At 37.7% G+C, this 17,649-nt stretch overlaps 1 protein-coding gene across 1 annotated transcript; it reads right to left on the bottom strand.

The window, feature by feature from the left end:
• Window positions 1-518: 518 nt before the first annotated feature.
• LOC119901791 (uncharacterized protein YBL113C-like) lies at window positions 519-9,078 on the bottom strand. Its single transcript, XM_038717474.1, has 7 exons — window positions 8,924-9,078; window positions 8,023-8,117; window positions 6,893-7,093; window positions 5,118-5,225; window positions 3,854-3,971; window positions 2,873-3,220; window positions 519-1,038 (listed from the first exon to the last, which is right to left on the bottom strand). The coding sequence occupies exons 2-7, from the start codon at window positions 8,113-8,115 to the stop codon at window positions 989-991; spliced, it is 918 nt and encodes a 305-aa protein (XP_038573402.1). The 5' UTR covers window positions 8,116-8,117; window positions 8,924-9,078; the 3' UTR covers window positions 519-988.
• Window positions 9,079-17,649: the final 8,571 nt, after the last annotated feature.

The following is a 17,649-nucleotide window of genomic DNA, read 5'->3' as shown; positions in this document are numbered from 1 at the left end:
TGCACACGTCACTAAAAAGCTCCAAAGCAACAAGCTCGAGCTGTCAACAACCATACAGGTTGTAACGAGGTTCCCAGGCAGGTCAAGTCTATGTGGCACCGAAACAAAGAGCCAACGGTAACCAAGCTGTCTGTAAACATTATCATAGTTAACAGACACTCCTCCTGGTTAAACATTGACGATTTATTACTATTAGTTCAGGTGCTCCAGATAAATTGTTAGATCTTTGCTTGTTTACAAGCAAAGTTGTTGTCTGCAATAATTTTGAGTACAGTGTCATAACTGTTGGTACAAAATTATAAATCTTGAGTTAAAGTCAACTTATGTAAATAAAGCTCCTATACTATGATATTACGGTGATTTTGTAGATTTATTGCATGTGTTTTTTTGTCTTTTTTTTTACTGTAGATGGTCTTTTAAGTACTTGCACGGATGTGATATTGACAGGTGTTGTCATGTAGAGCTGAAACAATGCATCAGCTGGTCTATAAAACGAGCTGTTAATGACATGGCACAAATGAGTTAATCATAGTTTTGGCTTTATTAATAACTGATTAGATTAATCTTTTTAGCTGTGCCTTCAACAAATATATACAGTCACAGTACACTCACATCCTTGATTGGGTTGGGTTTCCCTTAAAGGATTGTTCTCTTCTGGTAAGTACATCAAACTCGTTAAACCCAAGTGTGTAAATTTGCATTTGCAAACACTGCTTGTGGCGCCAGATGGGTGGCTTTGTGTCAATGTTGCACAAGACAATAAAAATAAACACGTGTCTGCGAATGCCTCATGAATATGATTAGTTTTTAGCCGAAAGATCATCTCAAAGTACAATCATAGTGCAAAACGTACACGTCTAAAGAAGTTCAGCAAAAATGATTTTTACATAGTCTGTTACTCAGGTAATACTCTTTTTCTCTGTGCTTAAATCCTGTGCATCAGCTGTCTTCATTGTATCCAACAGGCCACAACTTCCGCCTGGACACTTCAGGCTCCCAGCATGGACAGCGTGACGACGCTCAGCAGGAGCAGCACATCTGTCGGGAAAGAGACAAAAGGTGTTTTATCAGAAAATGCGTGTCCATTAAGCTCTTCCTCTTCTGTTAGGTCTTTAATGACATGGTAACTCAGTGGGCAGTGATGGCTTTGTAACAGATCTCCCCAATTTCAAAGTTGTTGTATTTTTCTCAGTGGAATCCAGATACAGTATTTGCTCACATTTTTGTAAATATTTGATTATCTTTTCATGTGACAACACTGAAGAAATGACACTTTGACTGTACAGCTTGTATAACAGTGTAAATTTGCTGTCTTTGTGCGACGACCAGTTTGATGCAGTGTGCGGTGTATGGTCTGAGCACTGACAGGCTGAACCCCACCCCTTCGACCTCTGCAGCAGTGCTGGCAGTACTCATACTTCGATTTCCCAAAGACAACCTCTGGATTTGACGCTGAGCACGTGCACTCAACTTCTTTGGTCGACCATGGTGAGGCCTGTACTGAGTGGAACCGGTCTTGTTGAACCGCTGCATGGTCTTGGCCACCGTGCTGCAGCTCAGTTTCAGGGTCTTGGCAATCTTCTTATAGCCTAGGCCATCTTTATATAGAGCAGCCGTTCTTTTTTTCAGATCCTCTGAGTTCTTTGCCGTGAGGTGCCATGTTGAACTTCCACTGACCAGTATGAAGGAGTGTGAGAGCGATGACACCAAATTTAACACACCTGACACCAGGGAGGGAAAATGGCTAATTGGGCCCAATATAGACATTTTCACTTAGGGGTGTACTCACTTTTGTGAGGCAGAATTTGACAGATATTTTAATACCTAAAGAAATACAACCAGAACAGTCTGCATGACTGCCACTAGAGGTAAGAGTTTTTGTAATTTGGGTGAACCGACCCTTTAAGAGATTCATTTTAATCCCCCTACAGTGTAACATGTTGCAGATAACAAAGAAAACGAAGTGATCTGACACAGTTTAGTCATGAATATTTTGTAACATTTACGTGTTTGTCCAAGTGGTCATAGAATAAACCAGCATTCAAAGTAGTTTTTTGAAAAATGTGCTTTATTTTCCATCTCTGTATCTGTATTTTGTCATTCTTAAAATATCGTCTGTCCATTTCCTGGTAAAAAAAAGCCATTTAATTTGGCAGTAACTACAGGGAATACCAAGTTAAATTGAGTTAAGAAACATAATTTCCAAAGGGATCTTGTGAAAGAACTGCTCCATTTTCTAAATATTCATTAATTGCTCATGTATCCTTGGAAACTTTATTCTTTCTATGTTGAATTTTTTTTGTTTGCCAGTAGAGAAAGTTCAGTCTTGACCGTGGCAACAGCAGTTGATATCCATTTAGCAGCTGCTCCGGAGCTTTAGATCACATTGATTTCCTTGACAATTGGACAAATTTCATCTGCTGATGATTATCTCATGTGATCGAAAGCTCCAGAACATTTAATCAGTGTACCCTGAGGTGAGATTGATCTGCCAATTTTCAGCTGACTTTTTTTTTTTTTACCCAGGAACTGAATTTACAATTGCATATCAATAAAATACTGTTTCCTCCTTAACTCTTTATGGCGCTAAGAATTTTTCTTGCAGGCTTCCACACATCTTTCTCAGCATGAACTTATCTATCAAACAACTCATGGAAACGCAGGCGGTTAGGTTAATTCATCTACCTGATTTTATCAACTAGTGAAATTGCTGGTGTGCGTATCTGCATACTAAATGTATTGTTATACTGCAGTTCTTTACATACAGATTGCCTTCAAAGGTGTTAAGTCAGGACATCAAATCCCTCTGGACTTAGAGCATCTGAAGACCTAAAATTAAAGTGCAAAAATATAACACTAGTGTGTCGCTTACCAAGAGCGTGGACAGCGCCACTGGCGCCTGCGTGGGTGGTTGCATTGGAGTGGGGGTTGGTGGTTATAGTGGAGCCTGCGTGGGTGGTTGCATTGGAGTGGGGGTTGGTGGTTGCATTGGAGTGGGGGTTGGTGGTTGCAGTGGAGTGGGGGTCAGCGGTTGCAGTGGAGCCTGAGTGGGTGGTTGCAGTGGAGCCTGAGTGGGTGGTTGCAGTGGAGTGGGGGTCGGTGGTTATAGTGGAGCCTGGGTTAGCGGTTGCAGTGGAGTGGGGGTCAGCAGTGTTTCTGACCGGGTTGGTGAGGTTCAGAGCACCACTGTCCAGGGAGATGTTGAAGTGCCCAAAAGTTTCTGAACAATTGCATGAGGGGACAGAGCAGTGGGAGGTTAGACATGTCCTCGTTGACAGCTTTGTGGATGAGCTTAAAATCACATAAATTCAAAATACAAAGCAGTAAATTTCCATATCTCTAGGGGAGAAAGGTTTGCAAAGCTTGAAATCAGATCCAGGTTTCTTAAGTCATCTAGAGTTTGTTAGTTTTAATCTATACAGACCATCCCTGAAAACGGGGTGGGTTTTAAGTGTTAAACTAAGTTTTTGAATTTTTACTTGCGTGTATATGGTCTCAAACACATTTCACGTTAATTCAAATTCATTTAGCATCTGAGGGTAGTTGCTATATCTTGCTAGCCTCCATCCCAATACATTTGGAGGTCATTTTAAAGAACCTAAGTGCAATTTTAAATGTGCGAACTTATCTAATAGGTGAACTTTTTCTTGAAAACCTGTGACGATATTATTGGTTGATTTTTATTTTCCTTTATTTGTCCATTAAATTTAAACCTTATGTAATAACATGGAGTTGTTCAATAACATGTTCAGTAACAACAAATACTGTGTAACTTCAAAAAAAAATTTCTACAGGGAAATCATGTTGTGAACAAAAGCAAAATTATGTACAGTGTTGATGTTCGTCCACTTACTTCCATCTAAATGTCCTGTCCCGAGGAGGATGGAGTAGGTGGTAGCATTCATATTAGGGACAGTGAACTTGCACTGGATCACATTGCCAATCACTGTGCCTCGAATGTTTGTCACATTCTAAAAAGGTAATGTGACAAAGAAAGATATGGATACTGTGAAATAAAAAGAAAATACAGCAACATTTTGCTAAAAGATTCAACATACATTTACACACAAGAAACAATTTTAAATCGTACACAAAACAAAACATTTTGCCTCAAATGAATTAGAGAAATTTGTGATGTGGGTCAGTTATGGTCCAATACTGTGACTGCTGTCTTTGAGGACATTAAGAACCATTTGTAGTGTTTGTTTTCTTCAGTTTTGTATGTTTAACCTATTACCTACAAACTGTGTATACTTTACATTACAACCAGTTTTACACAAAGGACACTAGCACACATTCTGAGCATGCCCCGGGCAGCCTTAGTTACTACTCATTTCAGTAAGTAGAGAAAAACAACATAGGTACCTGAAACTTACCTGATAAAGATCTGAAGTGTTTTTGTTCACTCAAAGCATCATTATTGTTGCTTGATATTGCAGTTGAAAATGTAAACTTATATGTATGGCATATGACAAAAACATGAACACAAAAGGACAAAGTGACTTTGACTGACTTTTTTTCCCTTGTTTTTGAAAATTACTGTATTAATGTCTTTTAAGACCATGTTGTGTGTTAATTCTGTTTTCAATGTCTGTTCTTATCTTTTGTTGTTTTTACGGCTGTGTGCTGTAGCCAAATACATTGTTTCCACATTGTGGACAACAAAGCTTCTAACTGAGCAACTAAAAGGTTTCCGTTAAATATTTATTGAATGGCATTCTTTTTGTCTTGCATGTAAATTACTTGCTAGTAAAGCACTTTGAGTTGCATTTTGTGTATGAAAGGTGCTATTCAAATAAAATGTATACCATAAGCAATATCTTTTGGAAGAATTGTGCTCATCAATCCAAAAAACCTTATTAAGATATTTTATGTTGCTTTTGCTTTGTCATCATCTGTGTCTTAAATTAAGTCTTTGCAGGTTTAATTAGAATGAATTGATTGAAACAATAGAAAATAATCACAATTAACATAAATCATGCCTTAATCATCTTTAAGTACTCTTAACTGCATGTATTATATGTTTACATGCTTTCTTTCATATACCATAAACATTTCCTTACAGTTTTATTCCTCTATAGTGATAGAGGAATATATAAGTGAATACGAGGCCTCACCATCTCTGTTGGAGTGAGCGAATCGTCGGCGTTGTTTCTCTTCATTGTCTGGAACATGAACGTCCTGTTTTGTCCATCTGGAGCACAGATAAAAAGCATGGTGGTAGCCTGAGGAAAGAAATAGTGGTGAATAGATCAGATGGTTTCCTTAAAGTGAAGACAATGACGACACTGGTGCATCTCAAAAACTTTTAATGTTGTTGAAAAGTAAATTTTTTCACATTATTTAATTCAAAAAGTGAAACTTTCATATATTCTAGATTCATTACACGTTAAGGATTATCATGATTATGGCTAGCAGCTCATGGAACTCAAAATTTTTATTTTTAGTGTATATTGTCTGAAACAATATACTTTTCGATTCAGCTAGTCCATCCAACTAATATGCTAGCTGCTAGCATGATAATTAGCAGTGTCTATACACAATCACTTGAAGGTCATTAAAGTATTTAGCCTTAGTGTAATTTTAAATGCACAAACCTTTAATTTTATTCAGAAAGTCAGCTATCCAGCTCCATTTCGGATTAATTCTAGCTTGTTAGCCTTGTTGGATATTCGGACAGTTACAGAAACACTGTTAAATGTTGTTGTTTTTTTAAACTTCAGTATAGTTTGGTTGAAGAATCTGCTTCATAAGCTACATTTTAGGTTACATTCATCTATCCAAAAACAATACTAGTTAGCTGTTAGCATGATAAGTTAGTTAACAGTGTGTCATTGATATACAAGCGGTTGGAGGTCATTTTTTAATGTGCAAACTTCTATCTATGTTAATCGGTTAACTTTATCAGAAAAAGTGATCTATGCCGCACCAGTGTTCTGCCTGATTGTGATGTGAATAATGTTAGCTTGTTAGCTTTCCTAACTAGTTTGACAGTTAATGATGACAATTGGAAGTTTGTAAGATAGTTTTGTTTTAGTTTTAATGTACAAAATGTTAGATTTGGTATCTTAGTAATGTTGAGTAAACATTAAGTGTGTGTTACAGCAGGTGAAAGATCGATGCATGATAACTATTTCATTGTAATATGCAGAAACAAGATATCGGTTTATAACTTTTCTGTGCAAACATCACATAGCACCTGTTGTCCTCTTCAAACATGGATGAAAATGGTATTTCGTGTCCCTTCCCCATGTAAAAGTAGCTAAATTAAGCCTTCTTTTGCCCAAGGCCACAATTGTGTTCTTTACAGCCTTCAGTATTTTATAGAAGAAATACAGGTCAGTTGCTTAATTGACTATTTAACTAGTCCTTATCAACTCAGTAAATAAGGTATTCATGTGGTCCTGAGTCACTAGATCAATCAAAGTGTAAATAAAAAAGCAGGTCAGTTTGCTTTTGCTGGGAGCTTGGACATGTTCTTAACAACTGGGCATTACATAAAAATGTATTCTGTATGGATATACTGATCATTCACCTGGTACAATATTTGTCTGTGCCTGTCATTAACCTGTGTAAACTCAGGTATTACTAAACTTGTCTCAGTTTCCTGGTGGAAATTTTTGCCCTAACACAGCAACACTGTCTTGTTTGGGGAAGAGGAGGATGTTCGGCCTGGCTTAAGGTCCACTGGATGGCCAAATCTTTGTTGGCTAAGTCCTTTGGAGAACCCAGCCCTTGATGTGGGACAATCGACTGTACATTTGGGCAGGTATGTGACCTTCCTGCTAAAAGAAAAGTGCTAGAATAGTGTGTCCAATTTAATAAAAATATGCTTTTACATAACTGAGTTTTTCCACTAGTAATTGTGTGTGTGTGTGTGTGTGTGTTTTACCTCAGAAGGTTTCGCAGTGAGTCCCACTGCAATGTATCCCATGGAGTCTCCTCTAAGTTCGAACGACAGGTCAGTGGGAGCCACTGATTTGCTGGCGACCACAGACACAAACAGACAGCTGTTTTTTCCAGTAGGATCACAGTTCAATGGTGTCTCCACACACAATTTAGTGACGCCACAACCAGCCATGGTAATGTTCACCTGTTAGACACACATATACACGCTGATGTGTAAAAATGCTGACATTGTGTTATATCGACTTTATCAGGCAGTGGCAGCTCCAAGAAGCAGGTTGAATGAGTTATCTGGAGAACTTCACTGAGTTAAAGGGGCCACCAATTTTACACAAGAACTTCAGTAAAGCCCACAAATGACTTAGACTACTACTCACCCTGTATAAGCTTTGGAGAAGCTTTTTAAAATCTGAAATGTCAACTATAGATACAATTGAGTTGCATTATGGGAAGTGTAGGATCCAGACAATAGACTGTATAAAACATGAACGTAGTGTCTGTGACATCACCCATACGTATATGAAGAGCCGAAAATATGATGTTAATTTTGTAAAGTATGGTCCCATTTAGAGGAAAATAGACAATAAAGCAGGGTATGCTTTAGGGCGTGGCAATCTTGTGAGTGCTACCGTGGCGACCTTTTAGTCAGGATAATTGTGGCAAGTATCTACTGCACAACATGAATTTGGATGCACTTTGCAAACCAAGCAAACTAGCTCCACCTTCTTGCCCAAATATGCTCACGTCCGGTCCCAAAATAACAAGATGGCCAAAAAGCTGACCTTGAGGCTTCAAAACAGTAATCCAAACCAATGGGTGACATCACGGTGGCTATAGGTCCACTTCTGTCATACAGTCTATCATCTTGATCCATACTATGGCCTGAAAGTCAGAAAATCTTGGCCTCTGCTGCTCTGTGAATACACTAAACACTGTACTGCACTAAACAGATGGGACATAGTTAACAAAAAATTATATCAGCGATAACAGCTTTGAAGAATTTTCAATTCTGAAACTAAAAATTTGAAAGTGAGCGTTAGACTTAAATGTTTTAGTTAAGTATGAAGGTCAAGCAGGTATTTAGACTGAGAGGTGAAAAAGTAAAATAAATCCAACCTCTGTGTTATTGGCAAAAGAGAAAGTTCCTTGGACACCCGGTGCAACATAAACCATCAATGCAGCAACCAACAGGATCAATCCTCGCTCCATTCCTAACAGGACAACACAGTAAATGACCAGAAATATAGTTAATATTAAAATGATCTAACAAATAAGGTCTGATTTGACAGCCCTTTGATCACTAGTAGACCTAGATATTAAAACAGTTTTTGGTATATATGTGTGATAACAGAAACAACACATCTGAAGTTACTAGTTATATTCATACAAATTTCAAACTCCATGAATCATTCATTTAAGCCCAATAATAATGTGTGTATGATTGTGACATTTGGTTTAGTGAAAAGATGTTGTGAAAGTGAACAGATAGTATTCATAGACTAGAATTTACATTAAATGAATGAAGTTGTTATTATTGTCATGCATACAGCTATGTCCACCATATTCCTATAAGCTGTATATCAGAGTGTTGCGTTTAGTTTTACAACTTGAAATCACTGGCACAAAATATTATTCTATATTTACTATAATATGTAGTTCTCCAAGATACTATAATAGGAGAAATCAGAATAAACACTAATTAAATAGTCTATATTGTGTTATTTTCCAGGCTTTAGAGACAAAGATAGCAAACTTAAACACTTTTTAACATCTTCATTTTTTGAACATCTCTATACCGGAATATTTCAGTTTTGTCAAGCTATTTCATGGAAAATGAATTCTCTTAAATCATCATATTTTGTATAGTACAAAAAACTTTCCACTTCTCCCAAAACAGCAAAGAGATTGAATTAGTCTTTCAAAGCATAAAATTTCTTGCAATTAACCTTATTAAACTTAAAATAATGTAAATAAATTATTAAAAGTAATCCAATGTGATTTGATCAGGTTTTCTTACCTGAGCTGTAAAAGTAAAATGTTGAGCTGCAGGAAAGTTACGTTGACCTGTTTCTGTTCCTCTGTGTGCAATTGATCCCTGCAGGATGGATTTAAGTCAGTAAACGTCTGCGCTGGTGCTCGATGGTGGTGATGAAGGGGGGCTTTTTCTAGCATCCTGAAGAGGAGGCGTGGCCTGGGAAGATTTTCACATGACTACCTGTTTGGAAGGTGTGTACTTCAGGAAGCTCTTTCACTGAAACGAGCCTCGTCATTGTTGAGTTTCTGGTTTAATGAACAGGATTTGTTGTCCCCACAAAGCACCACCATTTTGTATTTATCCAAGAGCTTACTGTAGTTCAAAGTTTATATTATATTATTATAACAGATAGCCCTATCAACCTAAAATATAATCTGTGATAAAGACTTTGTAGACTTTATTATGAAATCAGTTTGAAATAAAAAAGATTTCACTATTGGTTATAACTGAGGTTACTAGGTGTTTTAAATGTTTTCTTTTATAGAATTCACTCAATTATCTGCACGTTAAACATGAAGTCAGCAATTTCAGGGGATTTTGCTTTTCTTTCATAAATATACAAGGTAATTGAGCGTGAAATGGGAATGAAATTAATGGAGTAAATGAGCTGTCTACATTTTGTGATGTTACTTTATGTCAAGCCAGAAAGTTGGATAAGGTTAATTTTGAAGTACACTGACTGTGCCATCGTGCAATATTACTAGATTTAACACACCAAAACAGATTAGGTTTTCCTGTTCGTCCCTGTTATATGCTATTATACTCCTGTCAAAAGTGAGAGGACTCTTAACTCTCTCCTGATATTCAGACTGATCAAATTTCTTTTGTTGTTAGTTTTGTTTGTTTTTTTAAAAGCAGGGTGCACCCTTGCTGAAGGGAGAATATTCTGGAAAATTAAGATTATTCCCTAAAGGACTTTCTTTTACAAACAAAGACTCTGTTTTGTGACATCAGGGAGAAACCTTTGTTATCTTATTACTGTGATAAATGTCAAGACATCTGTAATACCCTGCTTAGCCTGTTGCCACCAGGACCCGACCCGGGCACACGGAAGATAATGGATGGATTGATGGAAAAGGTCAAGATCTGATCACTCAATTGGTCTACCGACACGCACCCTTGACATTTACTCCAAATGTAATATGGAGAGAAAGAACCTGTTTTTATTTCTTCTTTATTGTCCATTTTCTAGGTTTTACCAGTCACTGAAGAAGACCATGAAATGCGTTTCAAAGCTCTGAAAGCTAGGCTAGGCTAGTACAGTACATTTAGTACAGTACTTTATCAAAGTAGAAATGGAAAAGCTGTTAATGGGAGTGCCTTGGTAGCTGACTGGTTACAGTGCATGCCACAGAACTGCAAAGTAGCTGGTTTGATTCCAGCTGCATCAGCATGCAACAACACAATCCACCCGGTTCCTGTCTGTCTCCTCTCTATAAATAGGCCGAAAAATATAATAACGTCAAAAAATTAAAAGAAAGCTGTTGGTCCATGGTGTGAAGAATGCATTGATTTGAACCCCTCTAGATGTATTTTTTAGAAAAGTGTTATGTGCTGCTGTGGCTACTACTAAATGTAGTTTAAAATGTATGCTGCCTATAGGGCTACTATATGCTTATTGTGTGTTGTCCTATAAATAAGATGCAATCAAATGAGTTTCTTATATTGTGGAAATGTGGTAATTATATTTTCTGTAAATTTTATTTTACTGCAAGGTTTAAATTCTGTTTCTCCACACTGAGTACATGCTCACTAGTATCCCAGGATTGAGTTTTATCCTAGTTCTGATCATTTGATCAGCAGTGTGTGCCTGTTTATAGTAAAGAAAGCCAGAACAAATACCAAGAAAGGGATGGTGAGGTGACAATAATGCAATTAGAGACACATTTCATGAAGAAAGTGCGTGTGAGTGCTGTTTGCAGACTGGCATGATTTAATTTTATGAAACCTTGAGTTAAAGATGAAATGGAGTCATCATAAAGAGCTCATTCACAGTTGTGAAGTAAGTGTCTAACACATAATATATACTTAATTTAATGAACCATAAAACATATCATGTCATCATAATGGCCTTATGTATAGTCGATCTATGTATGAAATGTCAGTGGCGTTTGTATGTTTGTATATTTTGTATACAAATATTCTGGTATTTGGCTGGACGATAAATTAGCTTTTAATATACACATTTTTTTTTTTTTAAAGGCCCAAACTTGGCTTTTATTTTCTAAACAAGTGTGGTTTCCCCTATGAAGCGAGGAAGAAACTTGTCCAGTCTACCTTTTATCAGTACTTGATTACGGGAACCTGCTGTATTCACATGTGGTCTCATCATTGTTAAAGAAACTTGATTCTGCATACCGTGCATTGTTGTGTTTTATTACACTTGCTAAATCACACATCACTGCAGAATATATGACATGGTAGGATGGCCATCATTAGCTATGCAGAGACAGCTCCATTTATGTATTTTATTTGTAAGCCACTCATTTGCAAATTACAAAATTACATTGATAGCCTCCTCAGCTTTGAGGTCAGTAGTCATCATACCCGGTCTAGCAGGCTTCTGCTTTTAAAAGTTCCCACAGTGACTTCATTGCTGGGAAAAACTACCATGTCATGCTGTGCACCATCAGCTTGGAACTCCTCCAAAGTAGTAAGAACAAGCAGGCATTACATTGATATATTCTACTGATTGAAGTGTTAATGTACTGGTTTGATAGTGGGTTGCGTCTTGTTGCTTTTGTAGCTAAAAGGGTTTTGTACTGTTGTTTCATGTTTGTACTGTTAGACTTGAGGTCCTGCTCCCTTTCTTGGCCAGGGCGCCCTTAAAAATCTCAGTGGGTCTGTTTCCCCCCCCCTGCTTAAATATAAAGGTTAAACGAATAACAATACAACAATCCTGGTTTCTATCAGAGTAGCCTACTGCAGGTAGCATATCCAGTTTCTCAAAAAAACAAACAAATAAACAATCCAGGCTTCTGAAACCAGGATCTTCTTTTCATAATCAGGATACAAGTTTGCATGTAAACACACTCAATGGTAGGAATGACATTTTGGTGGGGAAATACAAAATAATTTATTTCATTTGTTGTTGTTTCTAAAAATACTGGAATCAGCCTCCAAAAGTCCCCAAATCTCTAAATAAAATACAAAAGACTTGACCTCTAAAGCTGATGATACACAAAGCAATTGTTTGAGCAATGTTGCTGGTGGCAAGTCCGACTATGTTTTGAATGGATAGCGGCTTTAGTACCTCTAATAGCGCCATGAAAACTAGCATTGAAGTGAACTTTTTCTTCTAATGGTGAAAAAATATTCCAGTTTAAAAATAGATTTGTCAGTCAGAAGCATGATAGACAATGACTCTGACTGGACTACACCCTCTGCCCCTACTCAGCCCATATTTGGATTTCCTCGCTCCAATGAGCAGACCTGTGAGGAATGTCACTGCCGCCATACTTTTGTTTTTTCCTTTGCAGTTTGAAATCTATTATAGGTATGAAAAAGAGAATTTCCAAACATTACTCTGAATTCCTATAAAATTTACTTGAATAATTATGATCAGTTGTTTATATTAATAATGTGACCCCCCCATCTTAGCCTCTACTTCAGGTGTAGCATAAATCCCTGTCGACACACTAATTTTTATCTTAATGATGAAAATGTGAAAAGCACCTAATGACATTTAGTTTAAAACAGGTCCAAGTAACAGCAACAGAGATCCCTCAAACATGTTTGATGTCACCATATTGACGTCTCTCTGGTAATTCTATTTGTTCTCTAGATTTATTTAATCGAAATACACACCCCAAATAAGCTATGCCCAGTGCAGTGTGCGTCTGTTTATAGTAAAGAAAGACAGAACAAATACCAAGAAAGACAGGGTGAGGTGACAATAATGTAACTAAAGAAGTATTTGCTGAAGAACATGCGTGTGAGCGCTGTACAGAGCGATGATGACTGTATCCTTTTATGAAACAATGAACTGGCTTACAGTTGATCAGTGTGTAATAGTGTGTGTGTGTGTGTGTGTGTGTGTGTGTGTGTGTGTGTGTCTTTGTCATATATACAGTATATACACTGCTCAAAAAAATAAAGGGAACACTTAAACAACACAATGTAACTCCAAGTCAATCACACTCCTGTGAAATCAAACTGTCCACTTAGGAAGCAACACTGATTGACAATCAATTTCATATGCTGTTGTGCAAATGGAATAGACAACAGGTGGAAATTATAGGCAATTAGCAAGACACCCCCAATAAAGGAGTGGTTCTGCAGGTGGTGACCACAGACCACTTCTCAGTTCCTGTGCTTCCTGGCTGATGTTTTGGTCACTTTTGAATGCTGGCGGTGCTTTCACTCTAGTGTGTAGTAATGGTGTGGGGTGGCATTTCTTTGGGGGGCCGCACAGCCCTCCATGTGCTCGCCAGAGGTAGCCTGACTGCCATTAGGTACCGAGATGAGATCCTCAGACCCCTTGTGAGACCATATGCTGGTGCGGTTGGCCCTGGGTTCCTCCTAATGCAAGACAATGCTAGACTTCATGTGGCTAGAGTGTGTCAGCAGTTCCTGCAAGAGGAAGGCATTGATGCTATGGACCGGCCCGCCCGTTCCCCAGACCTGAATCCAACTGAGCACATCTGGGACATCATGTCTCGCTCCATCCACCAACGCCACGTTGCACCACAGACTGTCCAGCAGTTGGCGGATGCTTTAGTCCAGGTCTGGGAGGAGATCCCTCAGGGGACCATCCGCCACCTCATCAGGATCATGCCCAGGCGTTGTAGGGAGGTCATACAGGCACGTGGAGGCCACACACACTACTGAGCCTCATTTTGACTTGTTTTAAGGACATTACATCAAAGTTGGGTCGGCCTGTAGTGTGGTTTTCCACTTTGATTTTGAGTGTGACTCCAAATCCAGACCTCCATGGGTTAATAAATTTGATTTCTATTGATAGTTTTTGTGTGATTTTTGTTGTCAGCACATTCAACTATGTAAAGAAAGGAGTATTTAATGAGATTATTTCATTCATTCAGAGCTAGGATGTGTTATTTTACTGTTCCCTTTATTTTTTTGAGCAGTATATATACTTATATATTTTGTACGGTGCTATAAAACTAAGTAAGTGAAGTTTATTTAGCACATTTCACAGCTCAAGGTCATCAAGTGCTTTACAAGAGTAAAATATTAGAAATAAGCCCATCAAAAAGTTAAAAACATTATACATTATAACATATGCAATAACGTGAGAACAGTAAATCAATTAGTCAATAAAACTTACAAGCAATAACGGACCTCAAAATAGACACACGACGAGACAAAGGCCAGTTTAAATAACAGAATAAAATGGGACTCAACTCGACTTTAATGAACCATAAAACTTATATAATAACTCATAATTATGTACATTTGATCTATGTGCAATACTGATCACTTTGAAATGTCAGTGGGGTTTATACTTACAGATACAGATATAAATATAATGGACATCTGTGGGATTGTTTTTAGCCATGCTCAAGTCCACTGGTATGGGACTCTCAGGCCACCAATCGCCAGACTAAAATATTTCAGCAGCTATTGGATGGATTGCCATAAAATGTTATACAAACATTCATGGTACCCAGAGGATAAATCTTACTTTGATGATCTCTTAACTTTTCTTGGAACCATGAGTTTGACATTTGTATCCAAATATCTCAATAACTATATGAATTGCGGTCATATTTGTTACAGACATTCATGTCCTGCTCAGGATGAGTTGCAATAACTCTAGTGATCCTGACCTTTCATCTTGCACCACCATAAGGTCAAGTTCTTTTTTGACCAATACTTTGGATTATGACCAAGCTGTACGTTCTGTTTAGTGCTAATTAGCAAATGTTAGCACACTAATGTAAGACAGACAAAAACATGGCACTTGCTTAGCATTGTCATTGTGAGCATGTTAGCATGCAGAGCACTGAGCCCTAAGTTCTAATGTACCCAAGTAAACCCTAACAGACCCGTTAGCATGACTTAGTCTTGCTTTTAGCTATGCTAGGGATGTTAGTTTCAGTCAGTTGGTCGGTCCAGACTGAAATCTCTCAGAAACCTTTGTTTGAAGTTGACTTTATTTGTGTTTGTAATTCAATATTAATTTGTTGACCAAAACTGACTTTAATCATTTGTGTGAGATAGCGAAGGTGAGACCTCTGCTGAGCAAGCAAGACGCTGAAAAGCTGGTTGATGCTTGTTGCCTGTGAAGGTTCTCAGTCACCCAGGTCATAGTTAGTCATTTCTGCTGTAACAATCTACATACTGGCCTACCAAAAACAGCTATTGCAAAACTACAGACTGTGCTGCTGCCAGGGTTTTAATTTAAACTAAAAAGAGATATCATCTAGCTCCTGTTTCACACAACCTACCCTGGCTCCCTGTTTATTTTAGAACAGATTAAAATCTTTCTCTTAGTTTTTAAGGCACAAATTGGCCTTACCCTCTTTTATATCACAGACTCCTCATCGCTTTATAAACCCTAATATCCTCCACAGCTGCGCTTTTAACTATTCCCAAGGTCACCACAAAAACCTTTGGGAGGCTTTTAGCCGCCACAGCCCCAAAATATGGAAGACTCTGCCTTTAGGTATTAAGACTTGCTGAGTCAGTGGAATGCAAAGAAGGTAAGAACAGATTAAAATAAGATTATATCAGCATTACCTTTGTTGGAAATGTTGGTTTGTTCCTTTTGTATTCTTCTGTTCAACAACTTCACTTCCCTGTCCTCTGCGACTATTGAGTTCTAATTAAAAAAAGAATAATTAATTGCAATAAAGCTCATACACTACTATAGTAAACGCTTGGCAGTGTTCACAATTTTTCAGTAAGACCTCACCACAGGCCTGTAAGGGTGTGTAATGCTTAAGCAGCCCTACTTCAGACCGACAAGAGGTCTAATCAAAAAGAACAAGTGAAAACGCCAGAGTGGGCAATTAAGTAAAGAGAAGTTCTATTGGGTTATTGGTTTAACTTTCATTTTTTATTCTTCTATTTATTACCTCATCCTGTGTGTACATATTTTAAAAGTAGTCTAATCTTTATTTTTTAAAGGTCTTTTCAAAATATTTGCAAATTACCAGTGGTTGAAGAAGTATCAAGATCAGCAGTACCTAGTAAAAGCCCTGTATTCAGAGGTTTTATCAGCAACATGTTAAAGTATCAAAATTTAAAGCACTCATCATGCAGAAAAATGTCCCCTGTTGAGTGTTTATTTTATTTTTTTATTATTATGCTGGATTATTGTTACTTGCCCCCGTGACCCTGTACACAGGAAAAGCGGTAACGATGGATGGATGGATATTATTACTAGCATTTTACTATTGTAGCTGACTAACTACTTTACTGTTTGGTAGTTCTATGTAGAAGTTGATGTCAAGTCGATTTTGTTGGTAAAATATAAACATACAAAGTAACAAAAGGTATAAAACAATGTAGTACAGTGTGAAGTATGGTACTACTCAAGTAAAGCACCTAAACAATTGACCTAAGTACAGTACTTCAGTAAGTAACTTAAAGATGTCAAAGCACAGGGCATAAAATTAATCATAGTAAACTTTAAAGCTACTATAAGTTGTGTTCCAAAAACAATTTACTAGACAATTCCCAAACATTGTCTAATGTTTCCCCACAGCCCTGTCAGATGAAATTAAATTTTATTTCATAGTCCCTAGACCTTTCAAATTCCTAGTAAATACTGTTAATTATAGTATTGCTCAAGTTTGCATTCGTATTGTTACGAGTTGTTAGGGTTTCAGAAGCTGTATGTTTCAACCACTCAACCATTTAAACGTCTGTGCTCACTTGCCAACTTGTTTTCATGTACTGTTCAGGTGTTACAACTTTTCCTGTAATTTCTATTGTGTGAAATTAGCTGAGCTACTCAATATGTTTTACATGTAGCCTGGCAACTGCAGTGGTGCCAAGTACCCTTAGTTTGGAACCGCTGCACTAGATGATACTGCAGTAGTGTAGACCTTTAATCAACTCTGGGTTCTGCTCTCTGTCGCACACCAGTGGTGACCACCCGTTACAGCAATGTTTTTGTTTGTCAGTGTTTTGAAAGTCCGTAAACCAGCCCGTTCTTTAGTCTTTTCTAACTGCATATATTAGTTAAAGAGTTGGTATCAGGTTCAAAATCTTATTTAGTGGTTGTACCAGAACAGGTTTACATGGTTTAATTTTCAAAAAACACCATATTTTTGTCATACTGCACATTGCTGCAGCTCCTCTTTTCACCTTATGCGTTTCGTTTTAGCTATGGAGTGATAAATCTTGCCTCTACATGATCTTTGTTGAGAGTTGCACATAAGCAGTTCCTAGTTAAGGACTGCTAGCCAAAGTCAGTAAACACGGCTTCGGTTCAGCTGTATGTGTTCCCCTTACCAGCTTGGCAACATGAACTGGAGCAAGAGTTTCAGAGTGGTGAGTTATTAACCTGTAACAAAAGTATCTTTCATCCATAAAGTTTTAACTGAGCGCTGTCTCTACATCACAGTAACAACTTTATGTCTGGAGGATAGCTAGTGTTCGGAAGGGAGAGGAGAGGTGTGTGCTGCGACTCAGTGTTTTTCCAATGCTATTTTTGAGGGCGTGTCGGACTAGCTGCTTGGCGAACGTTATATGACGCGGATTTTGCTTTCATCCCCATGTCGTCACATGGATGAAAG

Source organism: Micropterus salmoides, unplaced genomic scaffold, assembly GCF_014851395.1.
Source record: "Micropterus salmoides isolate LMB-PRFRI ecotype aquatic unplaced genomic scaffold, ASM1485139v1 Ms_hic_scaffold_14, whole genome shotgun sequence".
In the NCBI taxonomy this organism is placed as follows: domain Eukaryota; kingdom Metazoa; phylum Chordata; class Actinopteri; order Centrarchiformes; family Centrarchidae; genus Micropterus; species Micropterus salmoides.
The sequence above is the reverse complement of the archived record's forward strand: the minus strand, read 5'-3'. Positions and strand labels throughout refer to the sequence as shown.

What these genes read in the sequence shown, in the direction of transcription:
- LOC119901791 (XM_038717474.1), bottom strand. Translation starts at nt 8,115, where the DNA reads ATGGAGCGAGGATTGATCCTGTTGGTTGCTGCATTGATGGTTTATGTT. An exon ending in CTTTTGCCAATAACACAGAG is followed by an intron (nt 7,094 to 8,022) that starts GTTGGATTTATT and finishes TGTGTCTAACAG; the next exon opens with GTGAACATTACCATGGCTGG. An exon ending in TGGCGCTGTCCACGCTCTTG is followed by an intron (nt 1,039 to 2,872) that starts GTAAGCGACACA and finishes CTTTCCCGACAG; the next exon opens with ATGTGCTGCTCCTGCTGAGC.